Raw genomic sequence first — 23,439 nt, 5'->3', positions numbered from 1 at the left:
ATTATTAAAAATCAGGGGGTTAAATCCTAAAAACTAGAGGATTAAACCTAAAAACTGAAGAAAACTAAGGGCTAAACATGGATTTTTGAAATTTTAGGGGGGCTAGAGCCAGGGTTAGTCAACCCTTGGCTCCGCCCTGCTTGTGGGTCACTTCCGGTATTTACCTTGAAACAACAAATTAGAGATGGGGGAATTCAAAGAGTTTGATTCTTTCGTCTCCTTCACGTAGATAATATCATCATGAATTTGTTTCTTTTCTTGTGTGCATATTGTATTCCCTTCAAGTTTGCAACTGACTGGGTATGATGGAGTTTGTTATTAATGAAGATTGTGATTAGTGGACTGTTTGGATGATTATTTGAGGTGATTTCCAGTCCATAGTTTTCATTTTGATCAAGTTTGGAGCAGATTCAGTTAGTATTCTAAATGTATGATAAAATGTCTGACAGAGATTAACACCAAAGCCAGCGTCACTCTGAAGGCTGCTGCTGCTGCAGCCATTTCATTCCCTCTAAAGAAAGCTTCAAGATGTAAACTTTCATTATATACGCAATTTTTATCAGTTATAATGATGTAAAAGTTGAATGTGTTAGAAAGGATATTATTAGCTGTTGTTATGGCTCTAAGATATGAGGTTGCAAACTGTCAGAACAACTTTTAAGTTGAATTGTTTAACTGTTGATCAGACAGCCATCTACGTCACTGAACACTTCAAACTGGAAATGCGAGGCATTAACTAAAACATATTCACCTCAGTCGCCAAAACGGCAAATACAGACCTGTTATTATTCTTACTGCAATGCCACAAGTTACAAGTAGAAAGTAAGAGCTCCTTAATTGGTGCTCAGAGAATCACTCGTTCTACAAGGATTAAAGTAGAACCACACCTAACCCATGTAGGTATTTCACTGATATTGTGGTTTCAATGTGCCAACTGGCTGGGTTTTTTTTTTCTTTTTTTTTTTTTATGTTTGATTGATTTGTAACAGGATGACTATTCTGAAGATGAACAATTTAAGGTCAATTGGAAAAGAGCAGCTATCAATAGTGGCTTTGGTTTTGGATTTGTTGTTCTTCCACACTTTCCAAATACTTGTTTAATAATTGTTATTCAGCTTTCCCTAATTAGGGGGATGAACTCATTTCTGCTTATTAGTTTCCCTTCATTGATACCCCTCTTGCAGAAAACATGGGAGTGCTTTTGTTTTTCGCCAATATCGCCTAATTGGTTTTGCCCCAATTGCTCTAATTCAAAGAGTTTCTATGCATATTCTTAACTGGGGTTGTATACGGAGAGATGAATCGTAGCTTAGAGATGTTTATGGATTGCTCTTAATTGATGATACTCACAATGGAAATAATGAGATACTTTTTAGTTTTTTTAGGGCACAGTTGTACTGGTAAATCCATAGAGTTACCATGTTTTTGCAACCTAGGGAAGCGTGGATATCCTAGGTACCGAAATGAAGCGTGGTATTACCATTGATATTGCCTTATGGAAGTTTGAAACCAGCAAGTACTACTGCACAGTTATTGATGCTCCTGGACATCGTCACTTTATCAAAAACATGATTACTGGTACTTCTCAGGCTGATTGTGCCGTCCTCATTATCGATTCTACCACTGGAGGTTTTGAGGCTGGTATCTCAAAGGATGGTTAGACTCGTGAGCACGCTCTTCTTGCTTTCACCCTTGGTGTCAAGCAGATGATCCGTTGTAACAACGTATACCTTTCTCACAGTTATTTTCCTGTCTATAAAATTTAGACTTTCCAATGTTTTTTATCCTTCCAGTGGCTAACTATTATTTCATGTGTTTCGTGTTTGTGTTTGTAGATGGAAGCCACCTCCCCCAAGTACTCAAAGGCTAGGTACGATGAAATTGTGAAGGAGGTCCCATCTTACTTAAAGAAGGTTGGATACAACCCAGACAAAATTGCCTTTGTTCCCATCTCTGGATTCGAGGGAGACAACATGATTGAGAGGTCCACCAACCTTGACTGGTACAAGGGACCAACTCTCCTTGAGGCTCTTGACAATATCTCTGAACCAAAGACACCCTCAAACAAGCCCCTTCGTCTTCCACTTCAGGATGTTTACAAGATTGGAGGTATTGGAACTGTGCCAGTGGGACGTGTTGAATCTGGATTCATCAAGCCTGGTATGGTTGTTACCTTTGGACCCACCGGGTTGACCACTGAAGTTAAGTCTGTGGAGATGCACCACGATGCCCTTCAAGAAGCTCTTCCAGGAGACAATGTTGGGTTCAATGTCAAGAATGTCGCAATGAAGGATCTCAAGCGTGGTTTCGTCGCCTCCAACTCCAAGGATGACCCTGCAAGGGAAGCTGCCAACTTCACCTCCCAGGTCATCATCATGAACCATCCTGGTCAGATCGGTAACGGTTATGCCCCAGTTCTTGACTGTGACACATCTCGCATTTCTGTTAAGTTTGCTGAGATCCTCACCAAGATTGATAGACGATCCGGAAAGGAGCTTGAGAAGGAGCCCAAGTTTTTGAAGAATGGTGATGCTAGTATCATTAAGATGCTTCCAACCAAGCCCATGGTTGTGGAGACCTTCTCTTAGTATCCACTTCTTGGACGTTTTGCTGTCAGGGACATGAGGCAGACAGTTGCTGTTGGTGTCATCAAGGAAGTTGAGAAGAAGGACCCAACAGGAGACAAGGTTACCAAGTCTGCTGTCAAGAAGAAATGAAGTGTGTTTCCAAGGTTAACTAGAGGGATGGTGCTAGGAGGATCTACAGGAGGGACTTGTCTCTATTGCTTTACTATTAGTCAGTTTCATTTTTGCTTTTTGTTGGTTAGGTATCTATGCAGTCTCTTGCTTTGTGTCGCTTTTGTTTTGTTGCGTGTCCGGATGCAAACCTGGGTGCTTGACAGGCGGTGGAAACAAAATGTTTGGCTGTTCAGTTGAAGTTCCTTTAAAAACATATGTTTGATTTTGGGTTTTCAATTGAAGACAATAATTGAAAATCGTATTTGCTTTGTGTCTCATTTTTCAGAAGACTGCAGATTTTTAGGACTGGTTAACTTTGGCGAACACTTGCAACGCTGTACCACTTGTGAGTACATGGATTACTATGCCATTATGTTGTGCAGGCTTGTTATTGTGCATTTTATAATCCTTGAACTATACTCTGCCTGAAATGCAGAATCAGGTTCGTAGCTTAATACTCTGCCTGAATGCAGAGTCAGTCAGATTCGGTTCCAATTCATAAGAAAATTAAAAACAAAAAGATGAAAATTAAAAACAAAAAGATGATTTTAAAATTTAGAAGACAAGAACTGAAATTCCATTATTTCCAATTGTACTTGTAAATCCAAGGAATGGGAAAGAAGTTACAGTGAGCTCAAGAAAGTAAAACCCCAATTACAGGACTCGGAAGTGACAGAGACCCCAAGATCTAAGACTACCTCTGAAAAACCATACTGAAGTACAATTACACTGAAAGCTTCAAAGAAACACTCCCTTATTCTAAAGATATGACCAATTTCAGAAACATAAATATTTGAAGGCAATGCTAACTCGAGAAACAAGTGTAGATCATAATCCAAGAGATACCCAAGAGATACCCAGGAAAACCCTTTTCTTGAATGTCAATTTGGTTCCATCTGAAGAAACCCTTTCTCCTCCAATTCCTTGTTCTACTGTACTACTAGTAGTTTCATTCTTCTTATTGTTATCGTCCTCATCATTATCAGAAAAATGGTCATGATCATCATCTTTAGCATTAGCAGCACCAAAAGCAGTGTAATTCAAAGTAGATTTAATACCGTGCACAACAACAGCTCTGTGAACACGTAAATCACGAAGGCATCTATATGTTCACAAACAATTCGCACTCTATATACATACTCGCACTGATGAGACAATTGCATTGATTCCTTGGCTCAAAACCTTCGGGTTTAACATAGCCTCATCTAATATCATCACCAGAGGCATTCACATAGAGGAAAATAAAAAAAACGAAGTATAAAAGTAAAACTCGTGGAGTGTTAGATGAATGTAAAGTGCTGAAATGTAAATAAGACTGGGATTTACGTGGTTCAGCACTAAGGCCTACATCCACGGGGTTGTCGTTTCACTATGCACTTGATGATTACAGAGATAGTCGAATGACTTTGGAGTTTACATAGGTTTGTGTATTGTAAAAGATAAACTTACACTCACAATCCTTCTCTCTCTCCTTCTCTCTCTCTCTTTTCCGATCCCCTCTCTCTTGGTGGAGAGGGGGTATTTATAGGGTTAGAGTGTGGGACCCGTTTTTGAAGGCCGTTGGAACCTTATCTTCTTGTGCTTTGTGTCCATCACGCGGAGGTCTTCGTTCATTGCTTGATCACGCAGATTCATCCTCGTTCGTTCCACGGGTTGATCGACACGTACACTGCTCAGAGTGTTTAATGCGGGTAGTTGAGGCGCATGCTCGTGTCAGACAAGTGTCTTCTGCCCCTGTCACATCCATGTCAGTCAACCTTCTCTTCACCGTTGATCTTGGCTTCTTTTGGGGATGATATAAAGTAACTCTTCGGGAGTTATTTGGTGCTCCGCAGTACATCGTGTTTTTGGTACATCTTTTAAATTCTGCCCTTGGATTTGTTCGAGCAAAGATCCGACGTCGACGGGATGGGCTTCTTGGCCGTGGGCGTGTGTCATCATGTTTTGATGACTTGGTATGCATGCTCTCCACGTGTCTTCCTACATACACGTGTTTGATGATGAAATATGTACACACAATTTTCCCCTTTTCTTCGGGATTGAGTGTTTAGTGTGAGCATTGAAGAAAACAGACGTTACATATTCCTCCTCTCTCCTAATAACTTCTCCTAGATACTTGGGCACGTTTCTCACTCGTGCATTAACTGCTCATTTAATGGGCACGTTTCCCATTCCTCCATTAAATTCCTTCTCTTTCTTTCGAGTATATTAAGGAGAGGAGAAAAATTAATTTCATTCTCCTTGTAAATTAATTTCATTCTCCCTGAAAATTAATTTCATTCTCCCTGTCAGTCTTCATTTTTTGTTCTTCAACCATTAAATTCTCTCTGCCCTAGCATTAATCACGCTCGTTTCTTCTTTGTTTCTGGTTTGTTGTCTTTTTTTGGGATTTTGTTTGTGGTGGTAAGGTTTCTTTTCTTCGTTTCTGTTGTTTTAAGTTTTGTGTTGATTGTGTTGATTGTAAATTTTCTGCTGCTGTCGTACCTTGTTTGTGATGAAGAACATCTTTTGATGCATGTATGCTAGTTTGCTGTTCTTCTTCTCAAGTCAATGAGGCCATTGTTTCAATTGTATTGATTGAACTTTTAAGCTTAGGGTTTTAGGGTTTTAGGGTATACATGCATGTATGCTAGTTTTAGGGTTTCTGGGCTATGTTGAGATGAACTGCTAATTTTGTGGTTTTTTGATCTTTGGTGATGCCCTCGTGTTTGCTTCTAACTTGTTTTTGTTGTACCTCCTCGCAGCCATGTCTGACCGTCCGCGGCTTCCTTACCAAACTCCGGCTTCCAGTCTACCGAGATCCCCTCCACGTAGAGAGTCTGATACATATCCACCTGGGGAGATCTCTCTAAATTATCGCAAATGGATCCCCGCGGTAGTAAAGTTTTGTCTTCTTCTGGGACGAAGGCCTCTCCTCCTAGGAAAGGGGATCCATTGAAGGGTCCTTCCGGGTCTCGATAGCTGCCGGCCGTGCTGCTTCTCGTCCTCGTGATGACTCTAGGTGTACGCAGACACCTCCTCGTGGTGGCGCCTTCGATATTCCCCCTCTTCGTTCTATAGTGCCCGTGCAGCACCCTCTGCCGCCGCCTCCAGTACTTTCTTTCAAAGGGAAGAACTCCAAAGGTGGTGTGCCGAGAGCTGAATCGTCTAAGAATCCTCCTTTGAAAAGAAAAGCTTCCGAAGCTTTTGTTGGTTCGTCCGATCCCGCGGAAGAGGATGAGGCTGCCCCGGTGATACGCATCGTTTCGGTCAGCAAGAAAAAAGTCACGTTTAAGCACATTGACCGTGAAGTTTTCAAGGAAAATCACGAGCTTCAAGCCTTCGAGGTTCGTTTCTATGACCCTGAGGATGATATTACTTACGAGCTCATCTCGAAGTATTAGTTTGATGAGTTTCACCTGTTGACTACGGTTGGAGCCTTCGAGGCGGGTCTTATGCTGCCGTTGTATAAGTCTGGTGATTCCTTTTATTATGATGTGCTGGTTGGTCGTGAAGGCTCTTCCACCAATACTCACAGTCGTTCCGTGTCGCAATTATCGGGGAATTATCTCTGTGCACCGAGGGAATGTTATCTGCGGAGTAAGGGGGAGACGACGATGACATGTTATGTTCCAAATCCCGCTGAGAGGGAATGGTACACTCCTGAAAACTTCAACAACTCCTTTGGGGATCATGTCAATAGTAGGAACCGTAAACCGTGGAGTGTTAGCCTTCGTAACCTCGCTGCTCCTCGGGGCGAAATTCGTCTCTTAAGTGAGGTGAGCGATGCCAAACTGAAACACGTTCCAGGCACCGAGGGGTCGGGTCAGCAGAAACTTTTTCCCACTCGCGAAAGGATCAAGCGTGACCATGATTATGAGTGGCACGCCACTGTTATTGAAATTGTTGGTCCTTGGGCGTATGGTTGGATTCCCGGTCCGTGCGGTTGGCGTCCTTCTGAGAGTAGCAGGCCTCGTGAATCTTCTCCTGCTTGTTATGGAGATTTCTGTCCCTGGCGTTTAAATTTCGAAGGCATGAACTTTCCTTATGCTCTCGACGTTGTTGAATGAGACGAGGAGGAAGGTTCTGGTGCTATACTTCCACCGAAGAGTGTCGCTAAGGTATGGTTATTGCAGATTCTGGCCGCGCCCCTCCTCTTTTATTTTTTATTTTTTTTGAAAATAACTCTTTTTGTGGAACATGTATTGGTTTGTAGGTGTCGAAAAAGAAAAAGATTGGGCCCAAGCAGTCTTCTACTATTGTGACGGGTGAGGCTGAGGTTCATGAAGAAGTTACCAGTCCAGTGAACGAAGAGTTTGTCGAGGATGAGGAAATGTCTGATGGGGAAGGACGCACTGATACTTCCCCTCCTGATGTCGAGGAAGAGGTTGGTGCGGGTTGTTATGGTGTTGAAGGGAGAAATAATACCGCGGTGGCTCACGAAAGTGTTATCGCGGACATGTCTGCTCCTGCTGGTGAGGCTAGGGAAACTCTCCCCACCATTTCTCAAGAGTTCTCCTTTGACAAGATATATTCCGCAGGGGAACTCTTTGACGATGCCCTCGATTTTCCCGAAGACTTTTCTTTGCTTCCCCCAATGATGATTGGGATGTGCTCGGGGGTTCTGGTAAGGAAGATGCTGCTGTTCAGAATGAGGGCGCGGATGATCACAATGCGCGTGGTGATGCCGAAACTTGTGCCGATGGGGCAATAACAACAAAGGGGAAGTCTGTGGTTGACTCGCCTTCCGAGGATTTCCCCCATTCGCTGATGTTTGAGGGTGAGGATGTCATAATGGATTGGCTCAAGAAAAAAAGTTTGTTGTTTGTCCCCCATCCTGCCCCGGTGGTTGCTGGTGAGAAAGATTCCGATGCTTATACCCGTCGGATGATGGAACTATCTTCCGAGGTGCGTGTTGCTGAGATGTGGAGGAAAAGCTTGAGTGTTCCAGAGGCTACCCTCGTATCGGACCCTCCCTCTTCTGTTGCTGAAATGATGGCCATAGCCGATGGGTACCAATATGGTTTTCCCCAGCAGCATGTCTTGGAGGTAAGTCCTCGTACATATCTCTTCGTGAAAATTGAATCCTTCGGTGTAATAATATTTGCCGTTTGATGTGTAGATGATGAGGAGTGAGCATTGTACCCATGTGTTGTATCAATTCTTTAAACCGAAATCTTTGAAACTGGAGGCTAAGCTTCGTCACAGAGAAAAGGCATTATCTGCGGCTGAGGTGGAGATATAAGAACTGAAGAATAGCCTTAAAGAGAAAGAAAGGCTGGGTGAAGCGGAGACTGGTCTTCGTTCAGAGCTTGCCACCGTTCGCGCTGAGTTAGAGCAAACTCGCGGCAAAGTTTCAGCTTTCACAGGTTTGGTTCTTTTTCATCTTTTATCCCTCGTAATTCCTCTCTACTACTTTGTTGTGCTATCTGAGTCTCCCCACCCTATCTTCAGTGGGTGGCGTCCCCGAGCTGATATGGCTTCGAAACGAAAGGGCACGGCAAAAATCTCGTATCAAAGAGCTGGTCGAAAAAATTAAGAGCGAAGCCGAAAAGTGGGACGCTCGGGCTGAGGGATGGCGCGCAAGGCATGTTCAGATGGTTGATATGCAGAATCTGTATAACCATGACCGTACTTTGTTCAATGGTACGCTGTTGTGGACACGTGAGAATATGCGGGAATCCCGTGAGCGTACTTCGTTGTTAGAGTCTAGAATACATCTTCTGGAAGAGGAATTACGAAAGGCTCGCTCCCTTCCTTTTCCGGGAATTAAGGAGAGTATGTTGTGTCTTACCAGAGAAAGGGATGATGCCAGAGCCGAAGTTGGGGCTCTCAGCAAAGCCCTTGCTGCGTCTCGCGCTAAAATAGCCCGCCAGGATGAGTCTGAGAGAAATCTCGAAGTATGTATGTACAGACTTAGCAAAGGGGTAACAGAGATAAACAACGAAGTCAACCACCTTCGTCACATGGATTCGATGAAGCAGGTAGAATTAGATGCAAGTCAATTTACTCTCACCAACCTTCTACTAGATTATAGGAAATTATCCGAGGAATATGACTATCTTGATGAAGCGCGAGACGTGGTTGTTAATGAGTATGAAGAGGCTTTGGCTTGTGTCGAAGGTATAACTTCATTTCGTCGAGTGTGATTGTGTCTTTTCTGTGCTAACTCCCTTGTGTTGTCTTTTTCAGAGCTCGAGGGACAACTCTGCGCGGCAAATGAAAAATTTGAAAAGGCTCAATCTTCTTTAGCGCAACAGGAAGGACAGACTAATTATTTTAAGAGTCTGGCGGCATCCCGCGAGGAGGCCGTAGGTGCTGCTTCTAAAGAAGTGAATCGTCTATCCTCATTGTTATCTCAAGCCCACCAGTGAACGACAGTTATTATGCATAAGGCTCGGTGTTAATTGGCGGAGGAGACAAACAAGATGCTGGAGAGGATTGAGCTTTTCCTTCAGACCGGGCATGGCCTCGTCAAGAGCTATCCGCGTCGTCTTGTACCTGCCTCCTTGCCTGGATCCTCGGGACCCTCTTCTGGTGGGAGTGTCCCTTCAACTCTTCGGAACAATCCTGCTGATGGGGCGGCATCTTCCAAGTAGAAACCACGGCATTAGCCTTCAGTTAGATTTTGCTAGTATTTTGTAAAAAAAATATTTTTGATGTGTGTTCTTCCTTGAATTGGCCTTGCCGCTTTTTGTAACCAACCTTTTATGAAATGGATCCTTCTTTTGATATACCTGCAATATCAGTTTGTTTTTTATTTTAAGCATTGTGAGGAAGGACATTAAAAATAAAAGAAGAGTGTTTTAAGTGTTTGGGTGCGATACTGAAGGGAGGTACCTTCGTGATCGTCTTGAGACCTGTCACCCCGCTGGCGAACCCTGGGCCAGAGGATTCCCAGACGGTGGGGGCCGAGGCAACGTTCTAGGATATGGGGTTAAAATATTTACATACACCCATTCCGTCGACCCGTTTCCTTAAGATTGGTTGGGTATCTCTTTCTGCTGGGTGCCTTCCCCCTCGTCTTACACTCATGGACACTGATGGGGGAGCCCTGAGAGATTGTAGATTAACTACTTTCCCCAATATTGTTGATAAGTTTTGTTTACTTGAATTTCAGAAAGCTTGTTTGATTGATAGGTTGAGGCCTGCCACTCCTCGTCCAGAGATATAAACATGTAGAGCGGTCACGCTGCCTTCTTTTTCTGGTATTCTTCACGCAGATGCAAAGATGCGTTGCTCCTATGGTTAGTACGGTTTGAGCCACTTAGCATTCCAAGGATGCCGGAGGACCTCGCCTTTCAGATTGCGAAGATAGTATGAACCGCTTCCCGTAATGTCATGTATTATAAAAGGTCCTCCCCATGTAGGTGATAACTTTCCCCATTTCTTTTCTCGTTGATACTGTGGGATTGTTCTTAGCACATACTGCCCCTATACAAAAATTTGAAGCTTTACCTATTTGTTGTACTCCCTTGCTAGTCTTCGTTGATAATTTCCATCTTCTGCAATGCTGCTTCCCTTCTTCCTTCCAGGTCGTCCAATCTCTCTAACATCATGTCTGTTGTGAGATTTTTCTCCCATGCTTCGGTCTTTGTGGTTGGCATGAGGATCTCTGTTGGGATGACTGCTTCAGCTCCATAAGTGAGGAGAAACGGGGATTCCCCAGTGGCATATCTTCGTGTTGTCCTGTATGCCCATAACACATTGTGCAACTATTCACACCATCGCCACTTATGTTCGTCTAATTGCTTTTTGAGGATAAGGGTGAGGGTCTTGTTAGTGGCTTCCGCTTGTTCATTGCTTTGAGGGTATATGGGGGTGGATTTGTTCTTCCTTATTTTGAAAGTATCGAAGAGCATGTCTATGTTTTTCCCCTGTAATTGCTTACCATTATCGGACACGATTTCCGCTGGTATGCCGAACCTGCAAATAATGTTCTGAAATATGAAAGTAAACACATCCACGTCTTTGATCCTGGCTAAGGCTTTAACTTCCACCCATTTACTGAAGTAGTCTGTGGCTACTATCAAAAATCGTCTTTTCCCTGATCCTTCGACGAAAGGCCCGACGATATCTATGCCCCATTTTGCAAATGGCCACGGACTATCTACAGAATTTAACGTTGTTGCCGGCGCGTGTATCTTTTTGGCGAAACGCTGACATTCTTCACACCGTCGGGACATTCTTGCGGCATCCTGTATCATTGTGGGCCAGTAATATCCTTGCATTTTTTCTTTGTCGGCTAGTGATCTCATGCTGCTATGATTCCCTGCGTCACCATAATGGATGTCGTTTAGAATTCGATGCCCCTCTTTCCTGGATAAGCAACGTAGTAACGGTCCGAGGAAGGATTTCTTGTACAGGACCCCATCCCGAAGGTCATATCTTCCTACTTTGGAGAGTATTTTCCTGGCTTGTTTATGATCTACGGGTAAGCTTCCCTTTTCGAGAAACGCATGGATCACCATTCTCCAATCATCTTCGTTGCTGAAATCTTCGTCTTGATTTGCTCTTGACAGGATATCTTCTTCGTCAAAATCGTTATGGATGTCTTCTCTTACCTGGTCTTCGATATTTTCTTCCACTGTATCTTGATTGGTAGCGAAGGAGAATTGCGATGCAATCGAAGGCTCGTATACCCTTGTTATTTTAATAGCTTTGACGCTTTTGTCCTTCAGCATGGATGATATATATGCTAGGGAATCCGCGTGCCTGAGATCCCTTCTGCATAAGTGCCGGAACTTGATGTTCGGAATTTGTGATGCCAATGTTTGGACCAAGGCCATGTAAGATGAGAGGGTGTCGTCGTACACATTGTACTCGAGCCCTATTTGTCGTTTGACAAGCTGAGAATAACTTGTCAGTCTTACATCGGTTACCCCCATCTCTATTATTAAACGGAGGGCATGTATGACTGTCTCGTATTCGACGATGTTGTTAGTATGCTCTTTGAATTCTAACCTGAGTGCCTGTACGATCCTTTCTCCGGTTGGGGTGGTGATGACAATACCTATTCCTGCTCCTTCCTTATTTTTGGAACCATCGACGAAGACTTCCCATTGTCTTTGACTCGCGGGTTCGAGGATATCCATTGGATCCTTGCTTTTTTCCTCGGCTTCTGGTATTCCCTTAATCTCTTCGTCGTTGTCCAGGGGGAGGTCTGCTAAGAAATCCGCCAAAACTTGGGATTTTAGGGAATGTTGAATTTCATGAATGATGTTGAATTGGTCCAGGTGGGTGTTCCACTTGGCTATTCTGCCCACTTTTCCCGCGCTTTTGAGGACTGCTTCCAGTGGTGCTTTGCATGGGACCCGGATGAAGTGAGTTAGGAAGTAGGTTCTCAGCTTTTGAGTAGCCCATACCAATGCTAGGATAAGTTGTTCGATCTTCGTGTAGTTCCTTTCCGCAGAATTGAGGGTCTTACTGACATAATAGATAGGTTGTTTTATCTTCGTATTGGTTTTGACCAACACTGCGCTAACTGCGTCTTCTGTTGCTACTATGTACAATGCCAAAACCTCATCAGGATCAGGCTTCTACAAGATTGGAATTGAATCCAGGTGTTCTTTGATTTTTTGGAAGGCTTCTTCGCATTCTGCGGTCCATTCAAACTTACTACCTCTTTTGAGAATATTGAAGAAATGTTTGCATTTGTCCGAGGATCGGGCAATAAATCTGCCCAAGGATGCTATGGACCCATTGAGCTTCTGCACTTCTTTTAAATTCTTCTGGTATGGCATTTCTACTATGTCCTGAATCTTCGCTGGGTCTACCTCAATGCCCCTTTTTGTTACCTGATATCCGAGGAATTTCCCCGAGGTGACACCGAAAGTGCATTTCTCTGGATTTACTTTCATGTGATGTTTCCTCATTTCTTCGAAGATATCTCTCATATCTTGGTGGTGATCTTTGCGCAGCTTATTTTTGACGAGGATGTCATCAACGTAGACTTCTAAGTTACTACCAATCCATGCCTGAAGATATCATCGACCATTCTTTGGTACGTTGCCCCTGCGTTTCGAAGTCCAAAGGGTATTCTAGTGTATCAATAAAGGCCATGTGGGGTGTAGAATGTTGTGTGTAGCTGATCTTCTTCTGCCAGGTCTACTTGGTTGTAGCTAGAATGTCCATCCATGAATGACAGCTCTTCGTATCCTTCTACTGCTTCAACCAGCTGATCTATGCTTGGCAGGGGATAGCTCTCCTTTGGACATGCCTTGTTGAGGTTAGTAAAATCGATGCATATCCTAACCCCTCCATTTTTCTTAGGAACGACGACCATGTTGGAGATCCATGTAGGGTACTTGACTTCCTTGATGAAACCTGCTTCTAGTAGTTTCCGAAGTTCTTTTTCCACTGCCTTATTATACTCCGGTGCAACTTTTCTAATTTTCTGCCTGAACGGGGGTGTGCCTGGTTTGATGCGCAGCTCGTGTTGGATTATTTTCGGGTCAATCCCCGGCATATCTCCTAGCTTCCAGGCGAATACATCCGCGTATTTTTTAAGTAATTTGGTTAAGGAATCTTCTCTTCTTTCGTCCATTATGGTCCCTACTTTGATCATCTTCGGGTTTTCTTCCGTTCCTATGTTGATTTATTTTACGGTCTCTACTGGTGTGAACACCGGCTTCGGATCCCCGAGGACTGGGATGCTCTTTGATTGCTATTTGGTATGTTTCTGTCCTTCGTTGGCTGCTGAAGTACCTGTTTCTGTGTTTTAGGACATTATCATCCTTTGTCAAACCCCTTCCTGTAGTTTCCTTGAGGAACAGGTCTATGACCTTTTCTTTCGCGGCTTCTTTATTTTTAATTCTTCGGTTTTTTCGCTGCTCTTCTTGTTCATTGTTGATACGATCCTGAGTGGCTTGGCACTCTCTTGCAGAGACCCGATCTCCCTTAATTTCCATCACTCCCTCAGGTGTAGGGAATCTGAGATATTGGTAGTAAGTTGCTAACCACTTTCGTCCAATAATGGCGTTTTAGGGGGATGAGGCGTCAACCACGCTGAATCGTGTTTCTACTTTCATGGGTCCGGCGTTAACCTGCAACACGATGTCTCCCAATGGCTTCGTGGGTGCTCCACTGAATCCGTAGATTGTGTAATAAGAGGTCATTAGCTGTTCTTCATGAAGCTTCATTCGTTTGAATGCATCGTAGAATAGAACGTTTACCGAGCTTCCCCCGTCTATGAGGATCTTTTTGAGGTTACATCCATCCACTGGTAGTGTTAGAACCAGGGGGTCGTTATGGTCTTCCATATCTTCTTCGATATCTTCAGCATCGAAGATAATAGGTGAGTCCATCCACTCTTCGTGCTCGTCCACCTCTACACCATCAATCTTATACAATTCGCAGCGGTCCTCGAACTGCTTCCGTAGCCTTTTTCTTATCTGTGCTGTAAGTGAGGGCCCTGCGGGTTCAGAACACGGGATGGTGTTGATTGTGAAGTCCCTTCTGGAAGTTGGAATGGCTTGGTCCACTTGGATCCATCCTCGACGACATCCTTTCGTATGTAATGTTGGAGTTCGCCAGCATCAATCAGTTTTTGGATCATTATTTTGAGGTTTTTACATTTCTCGGTCTGGTGTCCGTTGAAGCAGTGATATTCACAATAATCTTTAGACTTCTCGGTTCTTAGGGGTTGTTTTCCCTTAGACCATGGACACTCCAAATTTTCCCTTCCTTTGATCTCTCGCAAGATCCGAGCATAGCTAGCATTGAGTTTCGTGTAAACTTGATCTTCGAATTTTCGATCTTCTTTTCGCCGTTCATCCCTTCGTTCCTTCCTATCTTCGTGAGGCCGTTCCAATGAGCTATTCCTTTTGGGCCCATTGGTTTGTTCTATGGAATTGGTACGGTGAGACCTCTGCGGGTACGCTCTCGGGTTTTCACGCTGGATTTCTTCAAGACGAGCGTGCTTTTCAATAATTATTCGAAGATCTCCTTCTGTCTTAGGCACGCTTCAATGAATCTCAACAAATAGTGGACTCATTCGGTCTAATCCCCACTTGTAGCAGTTGATACTTACCACTGGGTCCACACTTCCTATGGCTTGGCAGATCTTGTGCCATCTGTTAGTATATTCCCCTGTGGTTTCCTTGTAGCCAATTGCCAGCGAAAAGAGCTTATCCATTCCGGTGTTAACAGCCTTGTTGTACATGTAAGTTCTTAAGAACTTTTCTGCGAGTTGGTCGTAGGAGTGGATGGAGTCTGGCGGAAAATTATCAAACCAAGAAAATGCCGATCCCTTCAGGCTTGATGGGAAGTATCTACAGAGTACGGCGTCGTTCTGACTCCATCTGGCTAAGACACGGTTATAATACCGAATATGTGCAGCGGGATCATTGGATCCGTCATAGCATTCGAAGGTCGGGACAGGGCACTTCAGCGGAATAGGGGTGTTGGCCAGGCGATGAGTTAGGGGCGTGGATTTATCCTCTCTCATGAACTCTTCTAACCTTCCCCCGCCTTGTCTACTTTTTAACTGCCTGATCTCGGCCATCATTTCATCACGCAGCTCTTCCATCGCGCGGTGGTGCCCTACGCTCTTCTGCTCGTGATAGTCTGACTCCCAGTCATTATAATCCGGGTCGGATGCGCTACTTCCCCTAGCTGCGTCTCCATTAGCTGCTACGATGATTCTTCGGTCTCGATTTGGTTCTGGTGCCTTTGAATTTGCTTCATCAAGTTGTTGGCTGGTCTTCGTGATTTGGGAAATCCGGTCTTTTAAATCTTGGTTTTCTCTGGCTAGCAGAGCTACAGCATCTGCGTAAACCTGCTGGTTCTTCTTCAATTCTTCAAGCTCATCCATCAATCGATGTGATTGGTTTGACCCCTGATTGAGAGTCCCAGCTCGTGCTACTACGGCCATGGTGCCACCTTCTTCTACGGTTTTCACTAAACGTGGTAGAGGTTCAGCTTCGATTGTTGGCGTTTCCAAATCGGGCTGAGTCCCCATCTGCGGTGTTAGAGCCGCCAGCACAATTTGATTCTAATCGTTTGTTGATGGCATTCCGAAGGTTGGCGGGTGCGCGGGTTGATGTGTTCTGGATTCATCCACCCTTTCTTTTGGTTGATGAAATTGATTTGTAGCAAAAGTTTTGCTGGCTTCTGCAGCCTTCGGGGCTGCCACAGCCGTATTATACGTTTTCGCCGCTGCTCTGAGAGTCGCGGCTGCAACGAAGTTAGCGTTCATAGGCGAAGTGATTTCCGCAGTATCCTGCCTCTGACTAGTCATTTTGGCTTTGTATCCTTTTTGCTTGCTCCGGGTGATGATCGGGGTTGTCCTTGGTGCTTCCTTTGACGAGGCTTTTGATTTTCCTGCTTCCTGCATCTTTTCCATCATGGGTCCTTTTGTCGTTTTCTTTCTGCACAAGGGAATTTCAAACAGCGAGAAACAAAAATGTCCGTGCGGATCGGGTTAGTTTGCGAAATACCTTACTCTAAGACAGGGAAAAACTTTCCGAGGGCCACAGAGAACTTTTAGGGAGGCTCATTTGATTAAAACATATGAGTTAAAATACATGGATTAATCTTATTAAAAGTGCGGATTCATTGAAAGTACACGGAAACACGAGAAGATCCCTTTGAAAATGCATGTAGATCCTTTGAAAATTTTCGAAAAGCCACCGGAAAGACAGGTCTGTACGAGATCTAAAAGATGTAAATCCATGGATCTAAGCAATAAATCTTTCAACCAGTTTAAACTGCTTCGATAGATACTGCCGGAGCTATCGAAGATAACGGGTGCGTTTTTGAATATGGTAAAGTTAACAAAAGATAAATACTTTCAGAGCTAATGAAGTAGAGAAATCATATGCTAGTTTAAGATGAAATCACAGGATAAGATAAATCTTTTACCGGGACGAAGTCCCTGTTTCTAGCGCCAAATTGTGAACACGTAAATCACGAAGGCATCTATATGTTCACAAACAATGTTCGCACTCTATATACATACTCGCACTGATGAGACAATTGCATTGATTCCTTGGCTCAAAACATTCGGGTTTATCATAGCCTCATCTAATATCATCACCAGAGGCGTTCACATAGAGGAAAATAAAGAAAATGAAGTATAAAAGTAAAACTCGTGGTGTGTTAGATGAATGTAAAGTGCTGAAATGTAAATAAGACTGGGATTTACGTGGTTCAGCACTAAGGCCTACATCCACGGGGTTGTCGTTTCACTATGCACTTGATGATTACAGAGGTAGTCGAATGACTTTGGAGTTTACATAGGTATGTGTATTGTAAAAGATAAACTTACACTCACAATCCTTCACTCTCTCCTTCTCTCTCTTTCTTTTCCGATCCCCTCTCTCTTGGTGGAGAGGGGGTATTTATAGGGTTAGAGTGTGGGACCCGTTTCTGAGGGCCGTTGGAACCTTATCTTCTTGTGCTTTGTGTCCATCACGCGGAGGTCTTCGTTCATTGCTTGATCACGCAGAGTCATCCTCGTTCGTTCCACGGGTTGATCGACACGTACACTGCTCAGAGTGTTTTATGCGGGTAGTTGAGGCGCATGCTCGTGTCAGACAAGTGTCTTCTTCCGCTGTCACGTCCATGTCAGTCAACCTTCTCTTCACCGTTGATCTTGGCTTCTTTTGGGGATGAGATAAAGTAACTCTTCCACAGTACATCGTGTTTTTGGTACATCTTTTAACTTCTGCCCTTGGATTTGTTCGAGCAAAGATCCGACGTCGACGGGATTGGCTTCTTGGTTGTGGGCGTGTATCATAATGTTTTGATGACTTGGTCCGCATGCTCTCCACGTGTCTTCCTACATACACGTGTTTGATGATGAAATATGTACACACAAGCTCCGTTGATGTACAAATCAGGATATGTGATTCGAATGTCATCAATTCTTTAATTCGATTGGGAATTATTGGTTACAAGAATTGTTTTTTCTGGTAATAGAGTTGGGATTCTTGAACCTATTGCAAATGTTTGAAGAAGAGAGAAAGGGAGTTGTTGTGGGATTATGTGATAACCAATAGTTGTTGTTATAAAAGATTGAGATGATGAAGATGAAGATGATGAATAGATTAAAAAAGCTGCAGTAATAGGAAAGTGAAAAGATGATGAAGATGAAGATGAAGGTGATCCACAACTCACCTCTGCTACATGAAAAAGGCAAGACAGTTGCGCCCTCGTTAAAGCAGTTTTGGTGGCGGAAGCCATCTGATAGCACTAAACTTTCTTTACCGAGTCGAAGTCTCATAGTATGTTCTTTGAGTTTGTTATCCACCACTACGCCAGCAGTAGTGTAGAGACTCGATCTCCCATTCCTGATTATCATTTCTTCGACCTCGTTTGTAAAATTCTTGGGTAGCTTTAGTTTTTCTATCATATCTTCATCCTTAATCTGTGTTGTAGTTGTAAGTACAAAACCATCCATGGCGTCATCTTCCATAATCTCCCACATGCGATGATAAGACACACCTTCACTTCCGTAAATGAAGTTCTCTACGTTTTCAGTTGCAGCGTATCTAAGTTGCAAATCAGAGTACTCCATTAAAGCACACAAAAATAATATATCTTGATATATTAACTGTAAGAGAAAGTAAAGGAACCGGGATGCAGAATTAAGAGTTGATGATAACACTAACTGCAGAGAGGATTAAAAATTTAAAAAGATTATTGAGATATCATCTATTACTGCTGCTTCAGAGAATAAAAGAAATATAATTGAAAAAGAATCTTGGGGTTTCTTGATTTTCTATGTGTTTCTAAAGGAGATGAAATCTGTAGCGAGATAGAAAGAAAGAGAGAGATGGTGTATGAATGAGAGATTATGAGAATATGTTGTGTTTATATAGACTTAGACTTGGGGATATTCAGGAGTGGTGAACGTACAGTAGCCCTCGCTTCTTGACCTGATTCACCTGGTGCCCTAAACTTAACCTGACCCAATCTCTATTAACGTTCCAATAAGACTTCCTCCCTCAATATCTGTTTTCCCAGGTGTTGCTCTTCCGGCAATTGTAACATCACCATCGTATATACACGTCACCCTTTGTGGAATGGGATAGTGGTGGGTCAACTTACATCGATAGGATTTCCTCAGGTGTATTTTCTGGTTCACCCTTCTTTGCCTGCAATAAGCATTTGAGAATGTTCAGTTCAGAATGAAATATTAAATGGGAATAACAGCAAAACAGTATATAACTTCATTAATAATCCTGCACAAACCATAGATAAATCAAGCAAGGAAGTTGAAGAAACCACCCACCTTAAGAATAAATCCAGGAGTGTCAATATTAGTGAGATTGGGACCATGTGCATACTCAGTTCTCATGACAATTAGCTTAGAAGAAACTGTGGTTTTAGTCTTGTTAAAAAAAGCCTCTGTCCTCGTTTTATTAGTGTCAGCAATCTTAGATGCTGATGAAATCGGATTTCCATATTCTTCAGAATCCTCTTCCTGTATTCAACCAATATGTAAGTAAGATGATACACTTGGAATGCAAACCACCTTCAGATAGAAAATGAACATGCACATGTAGTTAAAGCTTCTAAAGTGCAAAACGAATACAAATTCATGGTTCTTTAACTCCTACATTACCATTACCATTCTCATAGAATTCAATTTCCTTTTCAGAAAATGAGAATCCAAAATCAGATACATACAATTTTAAACACAATATTAGAAACAGTTCCAACTCTGTCTTGTCCTAAACAAATCTCATACAAATTTTACACAAATTTAACAACTAATATCGTGAAATTTTCCCCTAATTTCAGATTTCTACAAAATCAAAACAAAATAAATTCAATAATTACCAAAACACAAGATCAATTTCCAAAGACATCCTCAGTAATAACAAAAGCAAGCACAAACAAGCGTATCTCAACCTAGAACGAAGATGATCCAAGTTACCGCCAAAAAACCAAGGAGTAGTATAATTTTCTTTCACCGATTCAGATTCAAATCTCAATTCTCAAAGTTCAGATCTAGTAATTCATAAGCTGATAAAATTTAAATTCAATTTAATCTCACATTAGATTGAAATCTCCGAGCAAGAGATCTCACCTGGAATCGACAACGATGCTCAACAACAGAATCATCGTGCACCATTTGAAGAAAACTCTTACCATTAAATCGGAAACCAAGAAGAGCTTCGAGAAGAGAACTCTTACCATCAGATTGACTTCCGGTTACTATTATTTTAGGTATATGTAATTTCTCACCAAATGCAACAGCAGCTACTTGCTTGTAATCAATTATAAGCTTCATAAACTCAGTAGAAGAAGAAGAAGTATCCATGGAGTTATTAGGGTTTTGATGATGATTTTTTCTTGAAATTGAAGGGGATTTTGTTGGTGTCGGCTTCGTGGTTTGATTCCCATCGATGAAACAAAACAACTCAAGAGAGAGAAAAGGAAATTCAAATTTTGGATTCTGAAAAAGAAAATTTTCAAAATTTGGGGATTTTCCCACCAAATCTTCCCGCCAATTATTTTCTTCTAGAATATGGACAGATTATGGGCCCGTAATCTTTCACGATTTATAAAGGGGAAACCAGTCCAACTAAGTGCTGATACAATTTCATCGATCCAACGGCCAGAAACGGTGGGATCTTTTTGTCTTATATGAAACGGTACTAGCACTTAGTAGAACTGGTATCCCCCTTTATAAATCCTGGTAATCTTTCTAGACTGGGCTCGGTTCCAATTTTGGGTCGCCTCTTCTGCCAGATTCCAGACGCGTGTTTTTCATTTCCTTTTTTCTAATTTAAGAAAAATTTATTTACGGTGGACAAACAAACACACCATGAAAATTCTGACCGCCATAGTTCACATTGATCTTCAACCATATGAACATTAACAAAGAACGACCATGAAAGCCGATAGAAGATGCTATAAAAGCATAGAAAGAAGCACCATGAAGATGGAGGCAACTTGTCGCCGGCAAGGGGAATAAAAACCAAAACATTAAAAATCTAGCTAATCCATGAAATAAGTTTCTTAAACTAAAAGGAAAAGATGGGTACTACTCAGTTCCACTCTAAAAGGAGTAGATCTGAGCAGTTAAAGATTGCCGGAGTTTGGGTTTTAGTCGCCGGAAATCGTTTGGGAGAAAGGAGAAGAAGAAGAGAGAGGTACATATGTGTTTTCTTCTAATCTTTTTATCAAATTGCACATTTGCGTTATGCCTCATTTTACAAAAAAAATGAGCATAAAAGGGACTCCCTCCTTTCGAGCCCTTCGGTCGGTCGACCCAAATATATAAAAAAATAAATGTGACCAGAAATAGCTCAATTCAACCAATGTACATTTTAAAAGGAATTTAGATACATCTTAAGAAGTTGCTTTTACTTCAAGAAGCAAAATACGTCAGAAGTTAGGCTAAATACTATAGCGCGTATGGATACGATAATCAGAAGCCAGTTTGTTTTCCAAAAAGTTGACTTTTTTGTTTCTAAAAGTTATTTCGAATGTCACATCCACACTAACTTCTTGCTTTTTTTAAGAACACGCAATTGCGGGATATCAAAACTAATCGGGGGATATGAATTACTTCCCCCATCCAATAGTATTTGCTAAGAGGTGTTTTTGGGGGCAAAAATACTAAAATACTCTTCCTTCAAAATAAAAAATCAAAAAACTTAAAATCAAAAAACAAAATCATATCCCCCATTTCCATCTTCACCTCTTATTAATCTCTTTTAGGGTTAGGGATTTGAAACATAAATATTCCCCACTCCCTTTCAAATTCTAAATTTTCCCCACTCCCTTTCAAATTGTCTTCTCCTTCTCTGTCGGCTCCTCAATTTGAAATCGATTTTGTTTTTTACATTCGGAAGTGATGAATACCATGCCGGAAGTGATGAAGACCATGCCGGAAGTGATGAAAAAATTCCAGAAGTGATGAAGACCATGCCGGTAGTGATGAAGACTATGTCGGAAGTGATGAAGACCATGCCGGAAGTGACGAAGACCATGCCGGAAAATGGTGCCGGCATGTTTGGTAACTGACATTCAATGTCGTAACTAAGTACCGACATGCTCGATAGAAATCTATCAATGCCGGTACTCAAGTGAAATTTTTTTTCAAGTTTCTGGATACTTTACATCATGTGCCGGCAAAGAAATTCAAGCATCATACCATGTCGATAGCTGTACCGGCGTGCTCTAGAATTAACTGACTGTACCGGCAGTGGACTGAAAACCAGAAAAAAAATCAAAACGGACTGACTGTGCCGACAGGTCGTTCACCGAAAACTCTGCGTAGAGGCAAACATTTACGAAAATTTCCAACATATGCCGGCATGGTATTCATACTTCTTCTACGCCGGCACCGAGATTTTTTAGAGAAAAAAAATGGAGAATTCAAAGAAAAAACTTCTTTTTATAGTTGAGTTAAAGATTCAGCAACAACTCTCTTTTCACTATCATCCACCATTTTCACCAAAAAAAACTTCCCTCTCAAATTTTTATCCCTCCAACTCTCACCTCACCCAAAACTAAATAATACACTAATCATTTATCAAATAGTCTTATGATTTTCCTAAGTATAATTAAACATTAAACCTGATTAGTGAGGGGTAGATTAGGAATTTAAAAAAATAATTAGATAAGGGTGACCCTAATTTGATATTTGGATCCAGTTTCAGTCCTTTTCCTCTATCCCCCAATTAGTTTTGATATCCCCCAATCGCGCATTCTTTTTTAATTTCTAAAAGTCGAAAAATTACTTTTGAACGTGCATCCGAATGCACCATAAATTCCAGAATAACTTCTACACTGACAGATAGAAATTCATCTTTTTAGGTAAAAAAAATAAATATATATATATATGTATGTATGTAAATATATATATATATATATGTAAAATAAAATAAAATAAATAATTATTTAAATTTTAAGGTAGACAAAAATATAAAAATTGGTTTTGGAGCCCACAAAATAAAACACGAACGAAGTCCATTTGAAAGAACGATTTTTTGGGGACTACTCAAAAAATGGGGGGAACTACTCTCAAGTTTTTGGGGTGGTTATTGATAGTAATTTCCAGTCACCCCTTATCTGATTTTTTTTAAAATACCTAATTTACCCTTAATGATTAACTTAGTTAGTGTGATGATTAATTAGTATTAGTGTTATGATTAGTAACTGATTAATTAGTGACTAGTGAGTTATAGTAGTAGGATTGTTTTGTTATAAAATTATTATTGAGAGATAATAAGAAGAAGAAGGAAATATGAAGAAGAACATGGGTGAACCCAAAATTTTTTTTTGAGTTTAGTAATTATGATTTGAGTGATTCATGTGATGATACTTCAGAATCAGAATCATAACCCCCTTCACCTCATTGTGTATTATTCAATACTTCTAATGATCCAAATATGAGTTATTTGTTAGATGATGAAAACTTTTTTCAGCAATCTCAAGCTAACCAAACAAATGATGAATTTCATCAGCCACAACCTGAAGATGAAGCTATGGGTACTCAGGTATGCCTCATATTTAGTTAATGTAGCTTGAATTGTGCAAAAATTTGGCCAAACTCAAAATTTGTGGAAAACATTTGGTGAGGTCAACCTAGTTCGGTTACCAAATTTAGCTTGCGAGGTAATCGAACCGTTCTTAATGTGTAGTTCAGTTACTAAATTGAGCAGACGCAGGTAACCGAACTACATGTTAATGGTGGTTTTTTAGAGTTCGGTTATAGTGCGTTGTTCGGTTGAGTAGATATCAGCACTTTTGATACCGA

At 41.7% G+C, this 23,439-nt stretch overlaps 1 protein-coding gene across 1 annotated transcript; it reads left to right on the top strand.

Moving 5' to 3' along the window:
- The first annotated feature begins 1,691 nt into the window (after positions 1–1,691).
- On the top strand, positions 1,692–2,740 carry LOC113319673 (elongation factor 1-alpha-like). Its single transcript, XM_026567917.1, has 2 exons — positions 1,692–1,724; positions 1,836–2,740. Exons 1-2 carry the CDS (start codon positions 1,707–1,709, stop codon positions 2,586–2,588), a joined length of 771 nt encoding a protein of 256 aa, XP_026423702.1. The 5' UTR covers positions 1,692–1,706; the 3' UTR covers positions 2,589–2,740.
- Positions 2,741–23,439: the final 20,699 nt, after the last annotated feature.

Source organism: Papaver somniferum, chromosome 10 (assembly GCF_003573695.1).
Source record: "Papaver somniferum cultivar HN1 chromosome 10, ASM357369v1, whole genome shotgun sequence".
NCBI lineage: Eukaryota > Viridiplantae > Streptophyta > Magnoliopsida > Ranunculales > Papaveraceae > Papaver > Papaver somniferum.
Note: the sequence above shows the minus strand (reverse complement) of the source record. Positions and strands in the feature narration are given on the sequence as shown.